Source organism: Staurois parvus, unplaced genomic scaffold (assembly GCF_062004578.1).
Source record: "Staurois parvus isolate SC_StPar_1 unplaced genomic scaffold, SC_StPar_1.0 ptg000426l, whole genome shotgun sequence".
Classification (NCBI taxonomy): Eukaryota; Metazoa; Chordata; class Amphibia; order Anura; family Ranidae; genus Staurois; species Staurois parvus.
In genome coordinates this window covers 1,338,571-1,363,043 of record NW_028318222.1, presented here as the reverse complement: position 1 = coordinate 1,363,043, position 24,473 = coordinate 1,338,571, and the positions used below count along the sequence as shown (strand labels likewise).

The 24,473-nt window shown below is 43.1% G+C and overlaps 1 protein-coding gene across 1 annotated transcript in view; it reads left to right on the top strand.

Moving 5' to 3' along the window:
* The window catches only part of KCNH5 (potassium voltage-gated channel subfamily H member 5), a 401,260-nt gene that overhangs the window by 313,689 nt on the left and 63,098 nt on the right, over nt 1-24,473 (top strand). Inside the window, exon 9 of the mRNA XM_089687483.1 lies at nt 22,194-22,446. Coding sequence (XP_089543609.1) covers nt 22,194-22,446 — 253 coding nt within the window. The remainder of the gene's footprint in view (nt 1-22,193; nt 22,447-24,473) is intronic.

The window sequence follows — 24,473 nt, the reverse complement described above, 5'->3', positions numbered from 1 at the left end:
TGGACGGCAAATGGTTAACATGCACCACCTTTGCCCCATCTGTCTACCCCAGCTAAGAGAAAAAGCTCAGTGTCCGCTTCTAGTCAGAGCTTACACAAAGCTAGTGATCCCCTTTTTCCTGTACATGACACTCAGGCTTGGGCATCAGCCATTCAAGCACCCAGGGCTGCATGGTGAGGGGAGGAGAGAGGGTCACATGTTTCTCTATACCTGGAAGTACTAATTATCATGCTTGATTCCAAGGGGTGAATAGCATGGCTCGGAATGGATAATGTACATGTTCACTTAGACTGCCCCCTAAATGCCCTTTAAACCCCAAGTCCCCCACAACACCGACACTCATGCTTTCACTGTGCTTACCCCATACTTCAGTGTATGGCGGAGCATGTGGCTTTCCCCGCTTCCTTCCACGATGCATGGAATGCAACTCTTAATATATTCATGATATGATGTCACTGACTCAAAATTAGTTTGCAGCAGGGGTGAACTGACCATTTGGGCATTGCCTGAGAGCCCGTGGTCAATAGGGGCCCTGTGAGAGGCTCACTGTCCAGTGACAGTGTGAGGAGTGGACGAGGAGGCAGTCTCAGATCCCGGAAGTAGCTCACCTTTCACTTCAGTGGCAGAGTGAGTCGAGGTCCCAGGCAGTGGAAGTGCCTTGCACCCGCTGCTGGTGATGGAGCCAGTTGGCAGTGGGAAGGTGAGAGGCAGTGGCGTATCATCCATGGGTGCAGGGTTTTCACCGCACACACCCTGCACCCATGGATGACATGTATCAGGAGCAAAGTAAGTGGTGATCTGTGCATCGGTGGGGGCAGTGACGAACACCGATCCCCCTGTATGGCTTTCAGTAAAGCAGCTGGAATCTGTTGGAAGGAGAGGAGGTGATGTGGCCTCCTTCATTGAAAGCCATACAGGGAGATCATCCCTGACTGTGCATCGGATTTCCCTTCTGGTTTCCCTGTGTGCTCCTCGGCCCCCGCCCCCACCAGGTCTCTGATGCTTCGTCTTCTCTGACAGTGCCCAGTGCTTCCGCCCATCCTCTACAGCAATAGCAGAGCTTTCCTTTCCCTCCTTTCCTTTCCCTCCCTCCCCCTCCTCTTCCTTTTTCCCTCCCTCCCCTTCCTTTCTTTTTTACCCTCCCTCCCCTTCCTTTATCCCCTTCCTTTCCTCCCTCCATTCTCTCTCTCCCTTTTATTCCTTCCTTCCCTCCCTTTCTTCCTTCCCTCCCTTTCTTCCTTCCCTCCCTTCCTTCCTTTTCTTCCTTTCTTCCCTCCCTTCCTTCCGTTTCTTCCTTTCTTCCCTCCCTTCCCTTTCTTCCCTCCCTCCCTTCCCTTTCTTCCCTCCCTCCCTTCCCTTTCTTCCCTCCCTCCCTTTTTCTTCCCTCCCTTCCCTCCCTTCCCTTCTTCCCTCCCTTCCCTTCTTCCCTCCCTTCCCTCCCTTCCCTCCCTTCCCTCCCTTCCCTTCTTCCCTCCCTTCCCTCCCTTCCCTTCTTCCCTCCCTTCCCTCCCTTCCCTTCTTCCCTCCCTTCCCTTCTTCCCTCCCTTCCCTTCTTCCCTCCCTTCCCTCCCTTCCCTCCCCTCCCTTCCCTCCCTTCCCTCCCCTCCCTTTCTTCCCTCCCTTCCCTCCCTCCCTTCCCTCCCTTCTTCCCTCCCTTCCCTTCTTCCCTCCCTTCCCTCCCTTCCCTCCCTTCCTTTCTTCCCTCCTTTCCCTCCTTTCCCTCCCTTCCATTCTTCCCTCCCTTCCCTCCCTTCCCTCCCTTCCCTCCCTTCCTTCCTTCCCTCCCTTTCTTTCTTCCTCTCTCTCCTTCCTTCCTTCATCCATTCCCTTCCTTTCTTTCCTCCCTCTGCTCTTTTTCTTCCTTCCTTTCTTCCCTTCCTTCCTTCCTCTCTCCCTCCCTCCCTCCCCCCATCCATTTCCTTCCTTACTCCCTCTCTCCATCCATTTCCTTCCTTACTCCCTTTTCTTCCTTCCTTTTTTTTCCTCCATCCCCTCCCTTTATTATTTCCTAACACCCCTCCTTTCATTTCCTTCCTTCCTTCCTCCATCCATTCCTTCCCTCCCTTTTCCTCCTTCCTCCATCCATTCCTTACCTTCCTTCCTCCATCCCCTCCTTACCTTCCTTCCTCCATCCCCTCCCTCCCTTCATTCTTTCTTCCCTTTCCGCCTTTCATTTCCTTCCTTCCATTCCCTTTCTTCCTCCATCCCCTCCCTTCCTCTATCCCCTTCCTTCATTCTTTCCTCCCTCTCCTCTCATTTCCTTCCTTCCATTCCCTCCCCTTCCTTCCTCCCTCCCTCCCTCCCCTTCCTTCCCCCCTTCCTTCCCTCCCCTTCCTTCCCTCCCTCCCCTTCCTTCCCTCCCTCCCCTTCCTTCCTTTCCTCCCTCCCTTTCCTTTCTTCCTCCATCCATTCCCTCCCATTTCTTCCTCCTTCCCCTCCTTCCTTTCCTCCATTCATTCACTTCCTTCCTTCCTTCCTCCTGATATAAATTGGTACAGTTTCTGTTTATTCATCCCAACCTGATGACAGCCCAACATATACTAGTGCTCCCTGTTCACTCCCTACTGAAACTGTCCACTGCCCCCACAAAATAATTGTGAAAAAAACAATACAAAAGTAATTGTAAAAATAAATTAAAAAAATAAATACTAAAACAATTCTGACACCCACGCCATTGATCTACTGACACCATACTTCGGCCACCCAAAAGATAAAAATAATAAAATGTTAAATTGTAAAATAAAAATCATAAAATTGTAAAAAAACAAAATAAATAATAAAAATAAATAAAAAACTACTGACACCATCCACTGCCCTACTGACAATATCCTGCACATACTACGCACTGCCTTACACTCCGCACTCCTCTCCCTGTACATACTACCCACTGGCATGCACACCGCACTCCTCTCCCTGTACATACTACCCACTGTCATACACTCCACACTGTAAATTCCCTATTTTACATTACCACATTCTGCACTATGCAAGTCATCTCAGACACTAACCACACCCCTTTTAAGCCACACCCAATTTTTTTAGCACAATTTAAACCACACCCCTCTTTCTCACCCCCTCCTCTCTCATCCCCTCCTCTCTCACCCCTTCCTCTCTCTCTCACTCCTTCCTCTTTCACCCCTTCCTCTCTCTCTCACTCCTTCTCCTCCTCCTCTCTCTCGCCTCTCCTCTCTCTCGCCTCTCCTCTCTCTCGCCTCTCCTCTCTCTCGCCTCTCCTCTCTCTCGCCTCTCCTCTCTCTTTCTCACCCCTCCCCTCTCTCTCACCCCCATCTTTAAACCTGGAAGTGCCCAGTGGCTTCTACAGAAAGAAGCCAGGAGCATTCATGCAGTCTTTGCTGCTGTAAATATTTAAATGCCCCTGCTATGCAGCTGAGTAGGTGCCCCTTCTATGCAGCTATGTAGGTGGGTGTTGTGTGGGTGTGGCTTGAGTGTAGGGGGCCTCATTATCTCTTATTGCCTGGGTGCCCCATGATTTTTCAGTCCGCCCTTGGTTTGCAGCCTGGCATTATGAAAACGTTTACTTCCACGTGAGGTTCTATTATAAGGTTTTTTACTTTGACAGAATTCCATAAAGCCAAGGGTGACATAGATGCATTTTTCCCAAGTGTAATAAGGGGCACAGCCTGTTAAAAAGACTAGGTTTAAGTAAAAATTTTGCCATATAAATTCAGTCATTTTCCAGGCTGATGTATGATCTCATTTATACCAATCCATAGTAAGTGAATGCAAGCTGACAGACCTGTCTGCATTGTAGGTGATTTGAAGAATCTCCTACATTATCGCTGTTCATTTGTCCCCCTAGATGCACACAAAAAATGGGTATGTTCTTTCTATCTGTCAAACCCTTCTTTAACCTCCTGTACCAAGAGCTTTATCTGTTCTGGGCACAGCTCCAGAGCTCTAAGCTGAGGATTACTGAACATATTTTATACATTTCATACATTTCAGAGGTGCCACAATGGCAATTCTGCCTGACGTTAGTGGGAATTCAGAGACTGAAATTGGCGGTAGCTCACAGAAACTGGTGTGTACAGTAATATGCGTGAAAACACATTGATTCAACTGTATCTCTACCAAGATTCTGAACTTGCAGCTGTTGGAATTAGGAGGATGATGCCTTGCAGCCTAAGTGCACAATTACCTGAAAGGGAAACTGGAATGTATTTTTGTTATACTCATTTCCACTTACTAGAAATCTTTTTTTTTTTTTTAAACATGATTATTACACTTTTACATGTTTTGCTGGTCCAGATGTTTGTTGAATCTCATATTCAGCTGTGTAGGTTCTCCCTCATTTATACAGAGCAGTCAGTTTATAAGTTAAATAAGCTGAACTTTGATAAAAGTAAGCAGGATCAGATATTGCTTTACAGTAGTTCTTCAATAAGAAGGTAAGTGTATGTGGTGGATCACAATGACTGTGGTAAGTAGGGAGAACAAGGCTACCACTCCAAAGGTGTGGAAGTCTAGCAGTATTTAATCACAGAAGTAAAACGTGTTTAGGGAGCTGTGAGATTTGACATGGTTACTTACCTTCTCTGTATACAACCTAAGCCTCAGCGTACACCCCAGCCTGCTCCCTGCAGTATCCACAGCCAAGCCACTGCTGCACTTGCAGCTCAATGTCTCTACTGCATCCCAGCTTTGTCTCTGCTGCACCCGCAGCCCTGCCACTGTTGCACCTTCAACCAAAGTCTTCTCTGCACCCCAGCCTGTTGATTGCTGCATCTGCAGCCCAGCTACTGCTGCAACCATAGCCAAAGTTACTGCTGCACCTGGAACCAAATTCTCCTCTGCATTCTAGCCTGGTATTTGCTGCACCCAACCCAGCCACTGCTTCACCCGAAAGCCTCAGCTTCCTCTGCACTCCAGCCTGGTCTTTGCTGCACCCACAGCCCATCCACTGTTTCACCAGAAAGCCTCAGCCTCTTCTGCACTTCAGACTGGTCTTTGCTGCACCCACAGCCCATCCACTGTTTCACCAGAAAGCCTCAGCCTCTTCTGCACTCCAGCCTGGTCTTTGCTGCACCCACAGCCCATCCACTGTTTCACCCGAAAGCCTCAGCTTCCTCTGCACTCCAGCCTGGTCTTTGCTGCACCCACAGCCCATCCACTGTTTCACCAGAAAGCCTCGGCCTCTTCTGCACTTCAGACTGGTCTTTGCTGCACCCACAGCCCATCCACTGTTTCACCAGAAAGCCTCAGCCTCTTCTGCACTCCAGCCTGGTCTTTGCTGCACCCACAGCCCATCCACTGTTTCACCAGAAAGCCTCAGCCTCTTCTGCACTCCAGCCTGGTCTTTGCTGCACCCACAGCCCATCCACTGTTTCACCAGAAAGCCTCAGCCTCTTCTGCACTCCAGCCTGGTCTTTGCTGCACACGCAGCCCAGCCACTGTTTCACCCAAAAGCCTCAATCTTCTCTGCACTCCAGCCTGGTGTTTTCTGCACCCACAGCCCAGCCACTGCTTCATCCGAAAGCCTCAAGTCTCCTCTGCACTCCAGCATGGTCTCCACTGCATGTGCAGTCTAAGCTCCTGCTGCACCCATACCCTTCCATTGCTCCTCAGGTGCCCCTGCAGTCTCCACTGCACCCACAGCCCCAGCCCCTGTTGCCCTTGCATCCTCCCCTCCAACCCCAGTCCCAAGAGCACCCACAGCCTCCAACCCTCTTCCTAATCTCCAAGTACCTGTAGAGTGACCTGGGGGTAACCAGCAGCCAAGCCCAAACTCCTTGGAGAGGGGGTCCGTGGCATGACACCAGCTACCTAAATTTCCACAATGGGTCCACATCTCAGTTTGTGATGATGTTCATTACGGCTGAGAAGAATATGTAAACCATAACAATGAAAAACTGGAGAGAAGTATAAAAATATGGATAAAAACAAACACACTTAGGGGTATATTTATAAAGCAGTGAATGAGACTTTGACTAAACATTCACTGATGGTAAATCTTGCTGGTGTTTTAAAGTACAATGATTAATTTATCCACAGTGAATGTTTGGTGAAAGCCACATTCATTGCTATATAAACAGGGGCATATTTACCACAAGGCAAAGAAGGCATTTGCCTAGGGCGGCATCTTTCAGGGGGGCAGCCGCATTTTTCAGGGGGGCAGCACCACCCTTCTAAAGAAGGGATGGAAGAAGATACACACAGCATGGGGACCAGGTGGGATCTGAGAGAGGCTGTGGGCTGCTTGATGGTGTATGCAGAGCCTGATTCTTGTTCCCGGGGATGTCTGGAGCTGTGAAGGTGAGTGTCTTCTCTCATCGGGGTGGGGGAGGGTTGCCAGTGTATGGGGGGAGGTGGTAGTGGAGGGCTCTCTTCTTGGGTGGGGGTGGGGGGGCTGGGGTGTTGTTGGTTAATGTCAGGCACTCTTCGTGGGGGAGAGGGGTGTTGGTCAGTGTCAGGGTCTCTCCATGGGGGAGAGCCAATTTTTGTGTTGCCTAGGGCAGCACGAAACCTAAATACACCACTGTATATAAATATACCCCACATTGTATATAAAAAATCTTTGACTTTAAAGCATAGTTGGGTTTTAATATGTAAAAGATTGATATGAAAAGAACTTTTACAGTAAACATAATTTAAAGTGATTCTAAAGGCTTATTTTTTTAAAGAAAAAATAACAAACATGTCTATACTTACCTGCTATGTGTAGTGATTTTGCACAGAGCAGCCCAGATCCTCCTCTTCTCGGGTCCCCCGCCAGCGCTCCTGGCCCCTCCCTCTTGTTGGGTGCCCCCACAACAAGCAGCTTGCTATGGAGCCATTCGCTGCTCTGTGTGTTCATTCACACACTTGAAATCATGGCTCGGTCACACCCCCTCTCTCTCCGCATTGGCTCACTGGATGTGATTGACAGCAGTGGGAGCCAATGGCTCCCGCCTTGGCAAATGAGAATCAGGAGTCCCGGGATAGCCGGGACTCTGCCACACATTGCTGGATTGAGAGGGGGGCTTAGGTGAGTATTAGGGGGGCTGGGGCAGGATGCTGCATAGAGAAGGTTTTTTTTACCTTCATGCATAGATAGAGCCTTTAGAACCACTTCTAAGTTTTGACAACTTAATATTTTATACTGCTTCCTCTATTTAAGCCAACACTGGGTACTTTGGTGGCAACTGTGACCGAGCAAGCAGTAGCAGCAGGAGATTGCGAAAGAGTGGCTTGGGGGTTGGGGGGGCAGTTTTGCGCATGTACCATTTAGTGCAAAGTGACAATATCTATTTAAATGGAGTCTATAGGTTTTTTTGGTTTGTTTATTGTAAAAAAAACTGTATTCAAATAAATATCAAATAATACATAATAAAAATGTAATATTTGTCACTTGCAACCAGCAGATGGAGCTGTCTTCTAGAGCGTTGTGCTTTGCAGTGTCTTTGTTAGCAGCTACAAATAGACCTGAATAGCAGAAACACCCCTCCTCTTCTGCTAGCAGAGACAGCGGCACTTTAAAGTAAACCTTTCATAGGAGACCTATGGGAGCTGCTATTGCTGATGCTGTTCTGGAAATGTTATCACCTCCTGATGACACATTTTCACCAACAAAACAAGAGACCTTTGGTAAACTGAGTACATGGAGCAAGCAGACTGGGAAGCCAAGTTATGGCCTTCTGCATTAACATTTCCTTGTATAAATGTCACCTCTCTGTAGTGTTCTTGCCATGTTTTCAGAAGTGACATTAATGATTATAGTTTGCATGTAGCCTACTGCAGTGCAGAAATATAACCTACAAAAAAAATGCAGGACAGAGATTATGTAATTGTATTCTCCATCATATTCATAGAAGAGGATGGCATTAGCATATCAATATGTAAATTTGTCTCTATCTTTAAATACCTGCCAATAGCAGGAGTGAAAGAACACCATATTAGCTAGCATTTGAAGCAGTTCCTCTCTATTGTTATGTAATTCTTGGATTTCACTGTCATTATGCAAGAATTCTACCACTGTACAGCTGATATGGAGGACGTGGTTGTTTATTTTTTTTAACAGTTCTTTGATCCTTTTTTTTTTCAATATTTAGCGTTTTATAAATCTACGTCAATTAAGCTTTTTTCCACATATTGCCAGTTGTAAATTTTAAACCATTCCAGCTGTATGCATAGTATAAAGTCGTAACCTAAATCATTTATTTTTTAGATTTTAACAAGCCGCAGTAGGCACAATTTAAAAAAAAATAAAAATAAAACGGAAGTATGGGATTTGGTAAAAACAATTACTGTATACTCAGGTGGATGCAGTATCAATTTAATGCTGCAAGTGTGCTCTGCACTGAGAACCGAGTAATCAAACACAGCTGATCACTCAGTTCTCAGCATTTGTGAGCAGAAAGTCAGGGACTGTCAGTCTCCAGCTCTCTACTCTGCCCCTCCAGGGCTCACTGGAGCAAGGGGCTGTGGAGGGGGCAGGAGCGGCTGGCTTAAGCTTTCAGCAGCTCACTGAGATGCTGAGCCAGCTTCTGGTCCAAGCTTCTGGGGGATCTGGACAATCTGGTCAGGGATCTTTTCAGAGCCTGGACCAGCTCTGTGATGTCAGCCGACAGTGGCCTACAGCCCGGAGTCATCTGAAAATGGGTGACAGGAGTGCAGAATTAACTGCACTCCTGTGACAGGAGAAGTACAGACAAAATTGCTTTGATTATACTTCTCTTTAACAACTAGGCACTCCATGTTCAGTCACACGACCCTCATTTTTAAATCACATTGGACTCGGCATAAAATAACTGTCACATTTATGAAAATAAAGATCCTTATACTGGTGAGCTTTGTAAATTGAGCTCATTGACAGTAACTGACATAGCAATTATACGATAATAATGTAATGATCACATGCATGACAATTGGTTTTGTAGATGATTAAATGGAGAATTCCTGGTAAACAAAACCACTATTGAAATATATACTGTGTGTGTGTGTGTGTGTGTGTGTGTGTGTGTGTGTGTGTGTGTGTGTGTGTGTGTGTGTGTGTATATATATATATATATATATATATATATATATATATATATATATATATAAATACACACACACACACACACACACACACACACACACTGTCTTAGCTGAAAAAAAGATTTGCAGTTCAGTTCAAAGAGGCTTGTGACATACATCTGCAAAACAGCAGATATAGGTGCACTCTCTGCAGCTAAGTAATATAGCAGGGTCAAGGACACACCTTTACATATCGGCAATGATGTAGAAGCAGGACACTGTTCATCACTTTGAAATCTCCTCCTGTTGGCAAGCTCCCTTTCCAATTTGAGACTATGCAGAGAGTTGCAGAAAGATAACATACAGACAGATTAAAATATCATTAGCTATATACAAATAAGTTTAATGATTTTCTATCGAACAATGCAAATAATGGGATTAATTATGCTGATGATGAATAATTGGAATTCATGGGGAGTGTGGGGGTTTTCTGTACCAGCTTATAGTTCAACTTTTTTTTTTTTTTTTACATTTCAGATCTTTTTCATTTTAAAAAGATTAGGATGACAAGAATTAACATAAAAGAAAGATAAGTTGTACACAGTCAAACGTACAGTAAATTGAAATGAACAATACGGTCACAGGCCAAACACCACTATAGTGACATATAGTATATAGGAAGTCATCAAAAATACATCAGTGGTACATAAACGATTGACAATTCCAAGGAGGAATATAGTCACCTCCTTACTAAAATGATAGCACACAAAAGTGGGACCTATGTATCTAAAATATAAAACGTATATAGTTTTCAACTGGGATAGATCAGCAACAAGGAAGAAAAAGAGAGAAAAATAAATAAAAGGGAAAAAGAAAGTAAAGAGAAAAGAAATGTCGAAAAAAAGGAGGGGAGATACTCCAACAGAAGACTAGGCCATGGGCACACAACCATTTGACTAAGACCATGGTTCGCTCCTAGTAAATTCTAAATCGAAACAGGATATATATTAATGTTGTTTAAGTCCATAAATAAACTAGGGACACAATGTATCGAAATGAGCTATAGTAGTCTCATGTAGTTGCGCCATCATTTCCTCTATATTCATAACATTATATATTCATTGGCCCACTCAGCAATTTTGGGACTGACAACAGATTTCCAATTGTGCCGTATGATGGCATGAACTGCCAGTAAAAAAAAGAGACCTTTCTTAAAGTGAGTAATAGTTCCACGGAGGATTGATAGAAGCGCAGTCTGAGAGGTGCATGGCAGAACACACAAGGTGACTTGGCGGAATATGGCAAAGATAATAGACCAAAAAGGTTTGTATGTCAGGACAATCCCACCAGATATGTGCTAAAGTGGCCTTATCTGCCTCACATTTCCAACAGTTTTCTGGAATAAAAGGTAGCGTTCTGTGTAACACATAAGGCAATCTGTACCATCGGGATGAAAGTTTAAAGTGCCTTTCCTGAGCTAAGGAGGCCACTATAAGTTTGTGAGTAAGTGGAAAAGACTTAAGGAGATCAAAGTCAGAGTACAATTAAGGTCCCTTTCCTAGTCCACTACATAATATGTCCTCAGGGATTAAAATTTCACGAGCAGCAATCCATAGAGCAAAGAGATAATGTGTCAGGTCAGGAGAGTAATGACAGTTGTTCAAAACGTGTTAGAGGGACCCCAATTCACTCAGGGAAGAGCAATAATCACACAATTGAAAATGTCGTAGCCACAATCCACCCACAGGGGCAGGTGAAGGTACTAAAGTTGTTTAATGGTTTGAGATGTCTTGCTTCTAGGACCGTTTATAGATTAACTTTAAGGCATAGAACATTTACCAGAGTTTGCGCAAACTGTGACCTGAGATCTAGCCATGTCATAACAGCCAGGCTGACCACCTTGCCTGGATGCTATGCTGACTTACTGGCTTCAATATTTTCAGTGAACAGGTATGGAGATTGTAAAGGTCAGATTAAAGTCAGAACTGTAAATTTGTGTTTGGTTACTTATTCAGAGTGTTGAAGCAAGATTGTCAGCAGAACAATTTTTTGTTACTTGCCATAAAGTCCCTTTCTCTGAGTTCATTGATGGATACAGCTCTGCTGAATCTTGACCATGGGGTTATATCACCACCTACAGGAGTAGGACACTAGGCAAAAAAAGAACTTAGCACTGCCTATGGGCATTCCCTTCTGGCATAAAACCCCCTCTCTGCTATAGGCACTCCAGTTTGTATCAAATCAGTGTCAGAAGTAAAAATCCCAATAGAGGGATGGCTTCCGTATCCGTCAATTAATTCAGAGAAAGGGATTTTATTGTGAGTAACAAAAACCAGGTTTTTGTTCATGTTCTTTGACGGTCACAGCTCTGCTGAATCTTGAATATAGGGCTGTTGCAAAGCAGTTCTTCAACAAGAGGTGGGCAAACCAAAAAGCAACTGGAGCATCCAGGCAAACATGCCAACCACCCAAATAACCCCTAAAGGGGCAAACAAGGAACCTGAAAACAGCAGCATGCTAATCCGTGTGGCCGAAGCAAGCATCCAAAGATGCAAACACATCAACTGTGAAAATCTACAAAGAGAATGCACAGACCAGGTAGTTGCCTCGCAAACTGGAGATACAGATGCCAGAAAGCACCGGAGGCAATAGCGCCCACGTGGAGCGCACCGGAACGGGTAAGGGAGGAGCCTGCCCCTTAAGAGTGTATGCCTGAACAAGTGTCTGACAGATTCCACGAAAAACGTGGCAGAGGAGCTGACCACGAGCATAAAAGACATCTAACCAACCGGCAGAAGGTCGTAGTGGACAAGGACGCTTGAACCACACGGACCACATCCAAGATGTGCAACGCAACCTCCTTAGGATGCAATGGCCATGGACACAAGGCAGGCAGGACAATGTCCTCAGTTAAGTGAAAAACTGACACCACCTGTCCAGAAAGGAGGGGCACAAATGAAGAACCACCTTATCCTTGTGTAAAACCAAACAGGGAGACGAAACAAGACCGCCAGCTCAGACACCCGCCTCACAGAAGCAATGGGGACCAAAAAGGGCAACTTTGTGAGAATGATCAAGCAGGGGAATATCCTTAATACTCTCCAAAGGAAGATTTCTGGAGAATTGAAAGCACCAATTTCAAGCCCCATGGGGGTAATAGGGAGCAAATGGGGGGTATCAAACAATAACAAAGGAGCAAAGCAGGAAGTGCGTGGCAAAGAGGTGCTGAAAGAAACAGCGAGGGCAGAAACTTTACCCATAATGGAACTCAGGGCAACTTTTGTGCATCTCCCCTTTTGAAAAAGGTCAACACCCGAGCCACCGAGAAAGGACGAAAGGACACCCAGATCCTAGCACCTGGCAATCGAAGCTGCCCCGGTGCAATTACAAAACTCCCGAAGAGTAGGCAAGCAAGCCCTAAACAATGTGGAGAACAACAAATCTGACAGTTTCCTGTCACTCGTAGTTGTCATAAACTAGTGATGTCTTCCAGCCAGAGAAGGTAACCCAGGGTGGTAGACTAGACCCTTCGAAGGTGGTCCTTCCGAGGAAGCAACCGCCAGGCCTGCAGATTTGTCCCGTATGGACCAAATTTTCCTTCACAGAATTCCCATATGGAACTGTGCACACAAGACCACCTAGAAAGGTGGATACCACCAGAGACCACCAGGAGAGCTGCTCACAGGAGACAAAAAAAAGTACCTGGACTGCAGTCCAAAGCCTGTTCTCCAGGATAAACATGTTGCCCTGTTGTTGCCCATGTTGTCCAGAATCAGGTTTAGAGACTCCAGTCTCCTGGTCAGGACAGACCTCTTGAGGTTTCTGAACCATCTAGAGCCCTGCAGGGAGTGCTTCGAGCTCCCACCGTTCTCTGTCACCATGACATGGGAGTCTGCCTGCAAAAGCAGGTCACCCAAGTAACTAGTCACAGCAATCCTCTATTGTCTCAGCAACACCAGGACTGGAGCCAGCCCCTTGGAGAACACCCGGTGAGACAAAGCCAGCCTGAAGGGAAGCCCCAAAAATTGATAATGCGAGTCCCCAGCTGAAAAGTGTAGGATTCGCACATGTCCCCCGCCCATGAAAACATGCAGGTATGCATCCTGGACATCTTTGGTTGCGAGGAAAAAAAATCCTTGAGAGGAGAGGCCACGGAATGGATAGATCACAGCTTGACTCATGAACCTGGGCTCCAGTCCCTGTGTCAGGACTGAGAACAGGTTGGAGGACACCCTCAGAACTGTGCCAGCTCAGGCACAGGGACAGATACCCCCCTAGCGTGGCAGATCCTGCACAAGGCACAATAGCGGAAAATGGAAATTGGAGGGATAAGAAGAAAATACTATTCCGTAGCCAGACACAAGCACAAGCAGACCTACGTGATGGTAACGGGGGGGGGGGGGGGTGTCCACGGTCAGAAAACAAACCCTGAAGAAAAGGACATAGTGGACTTGTGGGTCCAGGAACATTTGCCCCCATCTGTGAGGGGGGGCTTGAAGGGCTGTAACTGGTCTGAAAGAAAAGTAGAAACTGCCATTATGTGGCCTGACAGACACCGTACATGGCCCTATACTGCCCCTCAGCACACCCCAATATGTCATTTTCGACCCATTGATGTGCATTGAGGGCCTGTGGAATATGAATGGGTAGTGCTAGTTAGGGCACCAAAAAAACCTAACCGCATTTACAGTTGCTCCTTCCTGCCAGGAGGAAAGGATTTCAGAGGGACTGTGCAAACGCCCTTTGTGCATGAGGTCTAAGTAGACCCTGTGAGAGGGTCTCTTCAATCATGGAGTACAAGTTCTTTTTACCTCTTCTACCCCATTTGTCTTATTCACTTTATTTCTTACCTGTTTTTGTTCTTCCTTCCTCTCCCACTGTAACTGCGTTCCTTTTCTTTTTCAGCTCGTTCTCTTTTTTTTACTTGCATTCTTTTCACCTCTTCATTGCTTTATATTTTTCTTTTCTATATACCCATTTTACTTTGCTCTTAAAGTATTTTCCTTGTTTACGGCCCACTTTCAGTTCTGTTTTGTGATGGATGGGGGCTGCAATTTTCTCAAAATAATATCTATCCCGCTGCTGACAAACCATTGATTTTTGTATATGCATTCTCTACACCTACCTTGTGTGTATAGCCTTAGCCCATATCCGTGACAATTGCCTAGAAGCCAATATTCTTGGGTTGTATAATTTTCCATTTTCTTGTCGAAGCACCTCTGCTCCTCGGCATGTAGGACTTTTGTTGAAGTTTCTATCACAATTTGTTTAACAATTGCACATCACATTTCCACTTCCTTGATCCCGAACACTTCAATATTCTTACAATTTGAGTAACACCCACATTATGTGATCACAATTTCAAATGTTTCCCACTTATCATTGTGAAGTCAGGTTATGTATTTATGAGATATAGAGTAGACAGCTCTGGGAGTTTTCAATAGTTTCCACACAAACACACACAGCTAAACACCTACACCGATACTGCTGGCAATTTACTTCAAACAAGCGTCACTAAATTCTCAATAATGCTGTCAAAATGAGAGACTGCATAGCAAAATCAAACAAGCAGAGACAGCTGATAGAATGTCATATTAGTTGGATAGATGAACACATTTATGTGAAGGATGGAAAAATCAAGGATCTTATTTTTAACTTCAAAGTGGTCCTTTCAGTAGCATTAGAAGTCTTCCTGATTGATTTCTTGACACGGAACAATATGCAACAGTAGAATAAAACAGCTGTACTTTCCTGATCGTACAGTACAGCTTCTTTAAATTTTTATCATTGGCATGTATTTTGCTACTGTCAGATAATTGGATACCAAGAAAAAGCTGCAGGGACATCCCCCTATATAACCCATCCCTTTCCTATCTAGTCTTAGTTTTTTGCTTGTGTCCTTAAGTGGTGGTGGACTTCTCTCTACTTTGAAACTCTTCTGTTCTTTTCAAGTGTTTTTTTAAATCTTACTGCAACTTATCAGTGGTGATTCTTCTACCAATAATTTTATGTAATAATATGTGTGAAATAATCTTCTTTGAGTTTTTTTTTTGTTTTTTAACAATTATATTGTAATAAAGATGGCATTTTATATACAAAAAAGTTGTTGTGGAGTGTACGTGCCTATAAAGTCCATGGTTATTTTCTCATATATTATTCATTCATTTTTGGACATGGCACAAGGAATCAAATACCAGTTTCTATAATACCACCCTATGCCAACACCTCAAATTCTATAATGATTATTCTACCAAAACATGACCGCACCATAGCCATTGTGTCTGTTCTGTAACTTCTGGATCAGTTGACCTTTTGGCAGAGCTTTGGGGGACATGCTTGGACCCAACCACACATGCAAGACACACCTGTAATGTTGCTGTGGCACTGGATCCTGCTGTTCCTCAAGGAGTGCAGTCTGTCCAGGATGGCAGGGGTCAACAGATTTACAAACATTGTCCCACTTCGGAACGTGTATTTCTGAGGAATGTCTGCGGTGGCTCTGTTGGCCTGTTCCATTCTGGGTAAGGCTCATTTGTGCAGTAGGGCATGTATGTCACATGATGCAGCTAGCAAGGAAGAAAAAGCCTCTTAACAAATCACCCCAATGCATGGCAACGCAACAGCCAGTGCATCAGCTGTGATAGCATTGCCACAGATGATAGGGAAACCCATGGAAATGGCAGGATCCACCAGGTAATTACTAATTATGCAAAATCAACTGATTAAAAAATGCTATCAGTACCTTGTAGTAGGACCTTTTCAAGACACTCTTAAAAAATGATAGGGTTTAATGACACTTTAAGCATGACTCTGTGTGATAATTGATAGGTAATGGTTAGGAAGATGTGTTTTTTGGATTCTTACATTTTGTAAAGATATTTGCATTAAAACACCAGTAAAAGGAGTTTAGTTGAGGGTTGCTTTACTAAACCTGGAGAGGGCAAAATCTGGTACAGCTCTACACAGAAATCAATAAGCTTCCAGTTTTTTTTGTCAAAGCTTAATTGCACAACCTGAAGTTAGAAGCTGATTGGCTACCATGCAGAGCTGCACCATATTTTGCACTCTCCAGGTTTAGTAAATCAACCCTCAAGTAAACTCCTTTCCTTTCACTCAAGTAAATCAACTACATTGTATCTTGCATCTGGTACTGTTAATTTCTATGGAAGATTATCTGGCTGTACATTCATATCTTAATTGCAGGAGGCATGATTTTTTTCTTTAAATGCACAAGATTTTTTTTAAGTGCACTACATAACCCATACTGGAGAAATGTATCACTAATGCACAAAACTCTCCAAATGCTTTTGTTTGCGCAAAAAAAAGGTTTGTGAATGGGCCCCAAAATTTTGTCTTCATGCTATATTTTTCTAAGGTTTAGTTATATTTACTGTGTATACAGTATATTGCATTATCTTTGTTCTCCTGTGTCTTTAACATTTTTCAAGTCCAATTAGCTCAAGAAGTGATCGTATATACAGTGGCAAGAATAAGTATTGAACTACTTGGAATTAACTGGTTTTCTGCAATAATTCGCGATAAAACCTAATCTTCATCAAGGTCAAGTCACAACAATAGGCAAACGCAATGTGGTTTATTTATCAAGAATACAGGTACAAAAATCACACCCACCTGTGTACGGTAGCCAGTCAGCTTCTAGCCTCAGCTTGTTCAATCAGGCTTTAGCAATAAAACCTGAAAACTGATTGGATTCTATGCAGAAGTGCACAATTCTGAGTGAACCAGTTTTCGTAAATAAACCCCACTGTATTTAAAATGATTGTAAAAGTTTAAAGTTTTTTTTCTAAAAGAACAAACCTGTCTATACTTAACTGCTCTTTGCAGTGGTTTTGCACAGAGCAGCCTGGTCCTCCTCTTCTTGGGTCCCTTCCTTCTGTCTTGGCTTCTTCTCTTTTTTTGAGTGCCTCCAATATTAAGACGCTTCCCATGGGGGCACTAGTGTGGGCCCATGCCCTGCTGCCTGCATCTGTTGACACAGACAGCGGGACTCAGCCCCCACCCACCACTCCCTCATCACTGGATTTGATTGACAATGGCTCCTCCTGCTATCAATCTGCATCAGAAGTGATACAGAATGTTTTTCACCTTAATGCATTACGGTAAAAAAAAAATTGAAGCTGCTTTAGAGCCACTTTAATTTGGGGCTTCTCCAAGAAAGTGTGTGTGAATTTAAAGACTGCTATGAGGACAATCGTGTGGGCTTGATACAAAGCCACACTGTGTGCACCTATTGACACACACAGTGCAGCTCAGCCCTGCTCTTTGCTCACAGGATTTGATTGACAGCAGCCAAGAGCCAATAGTTCCTGCTGCTGCTATAATTCCTGTGAAAAGTGGGGAGAGGAGAGCAGTGCTGCTGCAGACGTGCACAGCGCGGGATCAAGATCAGGCTCAGGTAAGAATTTCTGGAGAGCTGGGGGAAGCCGACATGGAAAAGTTTGTTGCCTTAATGCAGAGAAAACATTTAGGTAAGAAAGTGAACTCATAAATTACTTCAACAAAAGCTGATTGGAGTCATTCATTTGCACCAATAGGGATGTCCTTGATTTACAAGTCAAACAAACATATCGGTTGTTGGTGTGTTCTGTGAACACACAAACATTTTGTGTGTTTGATGGGCTCTTCGACCACCACATCCCACAATGCACCGCACGTTACCAGTGCATTGTGATTGGCCAAAGCAATGCACCTAACCAGGTCAGGTGCAATGGTTTGGCCAATCACAACACAATTGGGTGGAGCTAGCGGTGACGTCACCGCTAGTTCCACCCAATTGTTTACATCTGACCGGCAACTGTCAAACCTGTCAGATGCAGGGAGTGCTCGGTGGGTGCAGATGGGTCAGCGAGTCAGCAGCGTTGTCATGGATGCCATGATTGGTGAGTGAACCATTTTTTTGGCTTTTTTTTTTCCCTAATAGGGGACTTTTCAAAGACTGTCTACTGTAATTTTTTTTACACTACACTTTATTTTGTGAATGAGTAGCAGTACCATGTATCCCATACTCATTTACATAAGGGAGGATTTGGGGGCACCCTTGTTAAAGGGGGCTTCCGGATTCTGATGAATCACCCCCCCCCCCGCAGATCCCACAACCACAGGTCAGGGTTGCGGGGAAGAGGCCCTTTTCCCCATCAATATGGGGACAAGGTGCTTTGGGGGGGAATGTTGAGGGAACGTGGCCTGGTATGGTTCAAGAGGGGGGGAACTTGTTCGTCCCTCCCCCCTTTCCTGGCCTGCCAAGTCTGTGCTCACATTAAGGGCCTAGTGTGGCTTTTAGGGGGAACCCCACACACCAAAAAAAGAAAATTTACTGTGGGGCCCCTCCTAACCTTCCTACCAGACCTTAAGGGTCTGGTAAGGATTGGGGGGGGAACCAAACAGTTTTTTTGAGGTTTTTTTTTAATAAAAATGCTGCAGCAGGTGCTATACATTGTACAGATGTGCAGCTTTGCAGGTAGTTTAAGGGGACCCCCTAGGCGCATGATATTTAAAGTAATTTGGGAACAATTCACTAAGCAGTATCTTACCACAACCAAGTATTCTCCGATAAGGGTCTGGTATAGATTTTTGGGGGGACCCCACAGCATACATTTTGGCATGGGGAATCCCCTCAAAATCATACCAGACCCAAAGGGCTTGGTATGGATAGGGGGGACCCCACACAATTTTTTTGCTAAATTTTTAATTGCTGGAATTTTTTTTTTATATTCAGCTGTCCGTGGGGACACCTTACCACATGTTTTCACTACTAAAATACTGCAATACTTAATAAAATAATTTGGTATTTTAGTGAATGTCAACATTTTTGGTGAAAATGCTGTGTGGCATTTTACAACATACTTGGATGTGGTGAGATACTACTTGGTGAATTGTCACCTGGGTTCCAAGTTCACAGTTGAACTTTTGTTAGGTTCGAATGTTCGACTGCGAACCAAATGGGGGTGTTCGGCCCATCACTACAAACCAGGAGTCCAAATAATGAAATGAGTTTGGAGGTGTGGTTTAAAGCTTATTTGAGAAGACACTCAGATATTTTATGATTGCTGTTCATAAGAAGCATCAGCTATTATGAACCATGCCTTATTTGCATAGGACGGGAAAGGGATACAAAGCAATCTTTAGTGTTTAGGCATGCATAAGTCAACAGTTAGACAAATTGCCTATAAATGGAGACCTTTTAGTACTGTGGCTACTCTTCCTAGAAGTGGGTGCCCAGCCAAGATGACTCCCAAGGCACAAAGCAGAATCCTCAATGAGGTAAAAAAGACCCCACAAGTTACAAGCTAAAGGCTTGAAGACATCCCTGGAACTAGCAAATATCCCGGTTTGAGTCTACCATACATAAGTCTTTGAACAGGCAGGGTGTACATGGCAAACCAACACAGAGGAAGCCACTGCTCTCCAATAAAAACATGTTGCATGCCTGAAGTTTGCCAAACCTTGGTAAATTGCAACGCTACTGGGAAAATGATTTGAAGACTGATGAAACAAAAGTTGAATTGTTCGGGAAGAATACACCGCACCATGCATGGCACAAAAAAGAGCACAGCTTACCAACATCAAAACATCATCCCATCGATGAAGTATCATGGAGGGAACATCATGATTTGCGCTTGCTTCACTGACTGACTTAACCATCATTGAGGGGAAATTGAATAAATAAATTCCCAAGTTTACCAAAATATTCGACAGGATAATGTTGGGTAGCTGTCCGCCAGCTGAAGCTTAGTAGAAGTTGGGAGATACAGCAGGACAATGAACTTGGGCATCAAAATAAATCCACCACAGAGTGGCTTCAGAAAAAGAATGTGTCTTTTGGAGTGGACCAGTCAGAGTCCAAACCTTAACCCAATAAAGATGATGGGGAAAAGACTTCAAGAGTGTCGTTTCATACCAGACATCCTACAAATGTGTCTGAGCTGAAGCTGTTTTGTAAAGAGGTGGTAATGGTCAAACATTTCCCCTAAACATTGTGCAGGTCCAATCCAGAACTACTGAAAGCGATTGTTTGAAGTCATTTCTGCCAAAGGAAGTTCAATCATCCTGTGAATTTGTAGTGGGTGTGTTCAATAAAGACATTAGAATTGTTTGTGTGTTATCAGCTTAAGCACATTGTGTTTGTCTATTGTTCTGACTTAGATGTAGAAAAACAGGTAATTCCAAGGGGTACACATACTTTTTCATGCCACTGCAAAAAGATCTTCATTCTTAAATTTGGTATCTATGTGGATTGTGGAGCATGCAGTAAAAAATGGTAAAACGCAGTTATGCATCACTGGGGAAATGTGTTGAGAAATTGTCTTTTTCTTAATGGCACTTGAATAATTTATTTAAGCAGGTGTAACAGATTAGCATCATGATCGGTTCTTTACAATGCCAAAAATCAGCATCAAACTGAAATAATGAAAGTGCTGTAATTTGCAGATTGGATTTAAAAATGTTTCACTATTTAATCTAAATCATTGAAAGCAATGTTTAAAGAGAATGTATAGTGCTTTGGGGTGATTTCTATTAAAATTTTCTATTTTAAAATGTATGTTGTTGAACCAATGCTTTGATCTGCTTTTTTAATATGTACGTGTGTGTGATAGCTATAAATAGGATATGCAATTTCAGTTTTACAAATAAACATTTAATACATCATAAAGCATTCCCAGAGTACTATGGTTTATCTAAAGACTGTACAGCAGAAGCTCCCTGCTTTCAGACTTACTCTCTCTCTTGAACCGTATACATGGAGAAGAGACAAAGCTCTGACTCACTGACGTGTGTATTCATTTCAGCTTAAGCTACAGAGCTCTGTAAACAGGCTTTTTAAAATGGAAGGTAAAATGAGAATGCAGATTATTATTTTGCAATATTTCATATTTACCTGGCTAAAATGTTTTTTTCTTTTTTAAATGCATTTAACTTTCATCATAATAAATAGAGCACATACATAACATTCTAAAGTCTTCTTACGTTACTTTGAAAAAGAAGACCTGCCTGGGTCTAATTTAAACACCCAAAGGGCAGTCTGACAGTCCAGACAACCACAGTATAGGGTAATAGTCAAGTCCCACTGATCTGTTCCCATGACTTTCAGCCTAATCCTAGAATACCATTGGAAAAAATATGACTTTGTTGCCAAAACTCCATTTCACAAATAATATTTTAACTTCTACTATCTACTTCTAATATTTCTATGTTTCTATTGCTGAAGATACTGCTGAGTACGAAACCATATGCATGAGCACAGAGACTCTGGATATATGTTTAAAAGATTTTTTGATCTTGGCATGTATTCTTAAAAACAAGGTTTATATTTAAATGAAACTCATATAAGTGCTTGAATATGTCTTTGTATTAGTCTAATGCACGCCTTTGCATATTAGTTCTCAGATTGGAAGGGGAAGAGACACTATTGCTTTGTGCAATGCTGTCAGTATTACACTTGGAACATGCTTACAGGAAGGAAGGGTACAAAGAGGATCTCACTAGTATAGCCTTTCTCAACCTTTTCAACAAAAAGGAACCCATCAAATAAATTTCCAGTCTTAGGGAACCCCTGCTAAAGATTACTATATCTACTACTCATGCTAAATTAGCGTGATGTTCAGTGGGAAGAATGTCCCTTACACTTGTGGTCATTAGAATTACCCCCTTATAGATAGCTAAAAAGATCAATGGTGTCTGTGGGAACTTATCTGAGAGGTAGAAATTTCTCAAGGAACCCCTGGCAACCTCTGGAAGAACCCTAGCGTTCCATGAAAACCTGGTTGAGAAACCCTACACTAGAGTGTTGGTGCTCATTTACTGCCCAATCAGCAGACTGGGACAGGTTCATTGACAAGCCTAACTGTAATAAAAAAAAAAAAAAGGCTTGACCTGCATGTGCAAGGGTGACAATGCTCACTCACTGTCATGCAAATTTGGAGAATTACAGAGCATCTTCCCCACTCCTCATTTCTATGACATAGGGAAAAGGTGTTCTGTAGTACAGAGATGGTCTAAGCAGAACTGATAACATTAGTGTAGCAAAGGCAATGTGAGCAGGAATTTTTGAGATCTCTAGCAGGAACGTTTTGCGGGTATCGAATATAACAAAACCTTTTGCTAGTTTATTTAACAGATCAAAATGAAGCAAATAGTGGAAGTTCATTTTAAAGTCTACATTTTACAATTTGACTAATAGACACCCTTTAGAAAGTGATTTTTATCTTGTATTCTCACAGGTTCTTGGAATATGTCCCAAGGACATGAGAGCGGATATCTGTGTGCACCTGAATAGGAAAGTGTTTAATGAGCACCCTGCTTTTCGCCTGGCCAGTGACGGCTGTCTGCGAGCTTTGGCGGTGGAATTTCAAACAATCCATTGTGCTCCCGGAGACCTTATCTACCATGCCGGTGAAAGCGTCGATGCTCTGTGCTTTGTGGTGTCAGGATCGCTGGAAGTCATCCAGGATGAGGAGGTGGTGGCCATCCTAGGTAAGAAAACAATGCATTATGACTCAACTGCAAATTACACCTATACTTTACGATTCAACGATAAATTACTATAAAACTCAGATCACTTTTATAGTATTCCCAACTAGAAATTGTGACAAATTTTGTATTATCTGTTAGATTTAATGATATGCTTTCCTTTGTGTGCTTCACGATTTCACTGTATCTTTCCGGCCTCTTCCACTAGCTTACAATTTTCATTTTGTCATAAAAGGGTTTATTTAAAATGCCTCTGAAAATATTTATTTTTCAGTCATCTTGGTGCCTCATGAATGTTTTAAACAAATTAAGGCATAGGGGTGTTATTTACTAAAACTGGAGAGTGCAAAATCTAGTGCAACTCTGGTTTTATTACCAAAGCTTGAACAAGCTGAAGTTAGAAGTTGATTGGCTACCATGCACATCTGCACCAGATTCTGAGTGCTCCAGTTTTAGTAAATCTACCCATAGAGTACATAGACTTTCCAGATGCTTTTGCCGTGGGTTAATATGCATTCACATTGACTTACATAGAGGAATACAGCACACAACAAGACTTTAACCTTTACCCGCCCGGCCTATGGCCAGATGGCGGCCGGCAAAATTCCTCAGCATTCTGGGTGGACGCCATACGGCGTCCTCCCGGGCATGCACAGCTTGCGTGCCTGCAGAGCCGCGCAGCAGCGCAATCTGTCAACGGCCATGTACCTCGGACACGGCGATGACAGATCTGAGTACCGGCCCCGATGCCGGTACCATGTGACCTGCTGTGACCAATCACAGCAGGTCACATGACAGATGTATACAATGGATGGCTTCATTCATGCCATCCATTGTATACTAGTGTACCTAGCTGTGAATGGTCACAGCGATCACATGTACAAGCTGGGCCAATCACAGCCCAGCTGTGTCATGTGATTAGCCATGGCCAAATCACAGCTAAGCACAAAAAAAAAAAAGCCCTGAATGAATCGATGTCATTCAAGTAATTCTTTGCTATAAGCAAATTGTGTAAAAAAAAAAAAAAAAAATACTGATCACTTCCCCAAAGTAGTACAATGTTACTATGGTAACATTGTACTACTTTGGTCATAGTGAAATATGAAAAAAAAATCTTAAAAAAAAGAAAACAAATTTAATTAAAAATTTAAAAATAAACAAAGTACAAAAAAATTTGTTTTTTTTTCATACTGTCACCAGTCAGTGTCCCTGATTACTGCCATGCCAGTTATATGACGACACTGTACTGCACCAGTGACAGTATGTAAAAAAAAATAATAGTGAAAATTATTTTTTTCATTTTTTCATTTTCTGAAAAATTCTGACAAAAAAAATAAAACTTCAAAAAAACTCGCCATGCCTCTTATGAAGTACATCGAACTGTCTACTTTGCAAAAAGGGGTCATTTGGGGGATATCTGTACTGTTCTGATATTCTTGGACCTCAAGAAATTAGATTGGCCGTCAGTACTTCAGGATTGATCAATATTCAGATCTATGCCATAGTTTGTGAACTCTATAACTTTCCTACAGACTAAATAATACATCCAAATTTGGGTTATTTTCACCAAAGACATGTAGCAGAATACATCTTGGCCTAAATTTATGAAGAACAATTATTTATTTGGAAACTTTTATAATAGAAACAAAGAAAAATGTTTTTTTTTTTTCAAAATTTTCGGTCTTTTTTTGTTTAGCAGAAAATAACCCCAGTGGTGATTAAATTCAACCAAAAGAAAGCTCTAGTTGTGTGAAGAAAATAATAAAATTTTAGTTTGGGTACAATGTTGTATGACCGCGCAATTGTCATTCAAAGTGTGAGAGCGCTGAGACTTGAAAAATGGCCTGGGCAGGAAGGGGGTAAAAGTGCCCGATATGGAAATGGTTAAACTGAATTTGGAAGGCGGTGTACAGATTTTAGTATATTAGGATGAAGTTGAAATCCTCTCAACGTTTAGTTAACTTTGGACACTGTATTTGATCATGAAATGTGGGGATCCCCTATGTCACTGTAGAGTGACAGCCAACTAA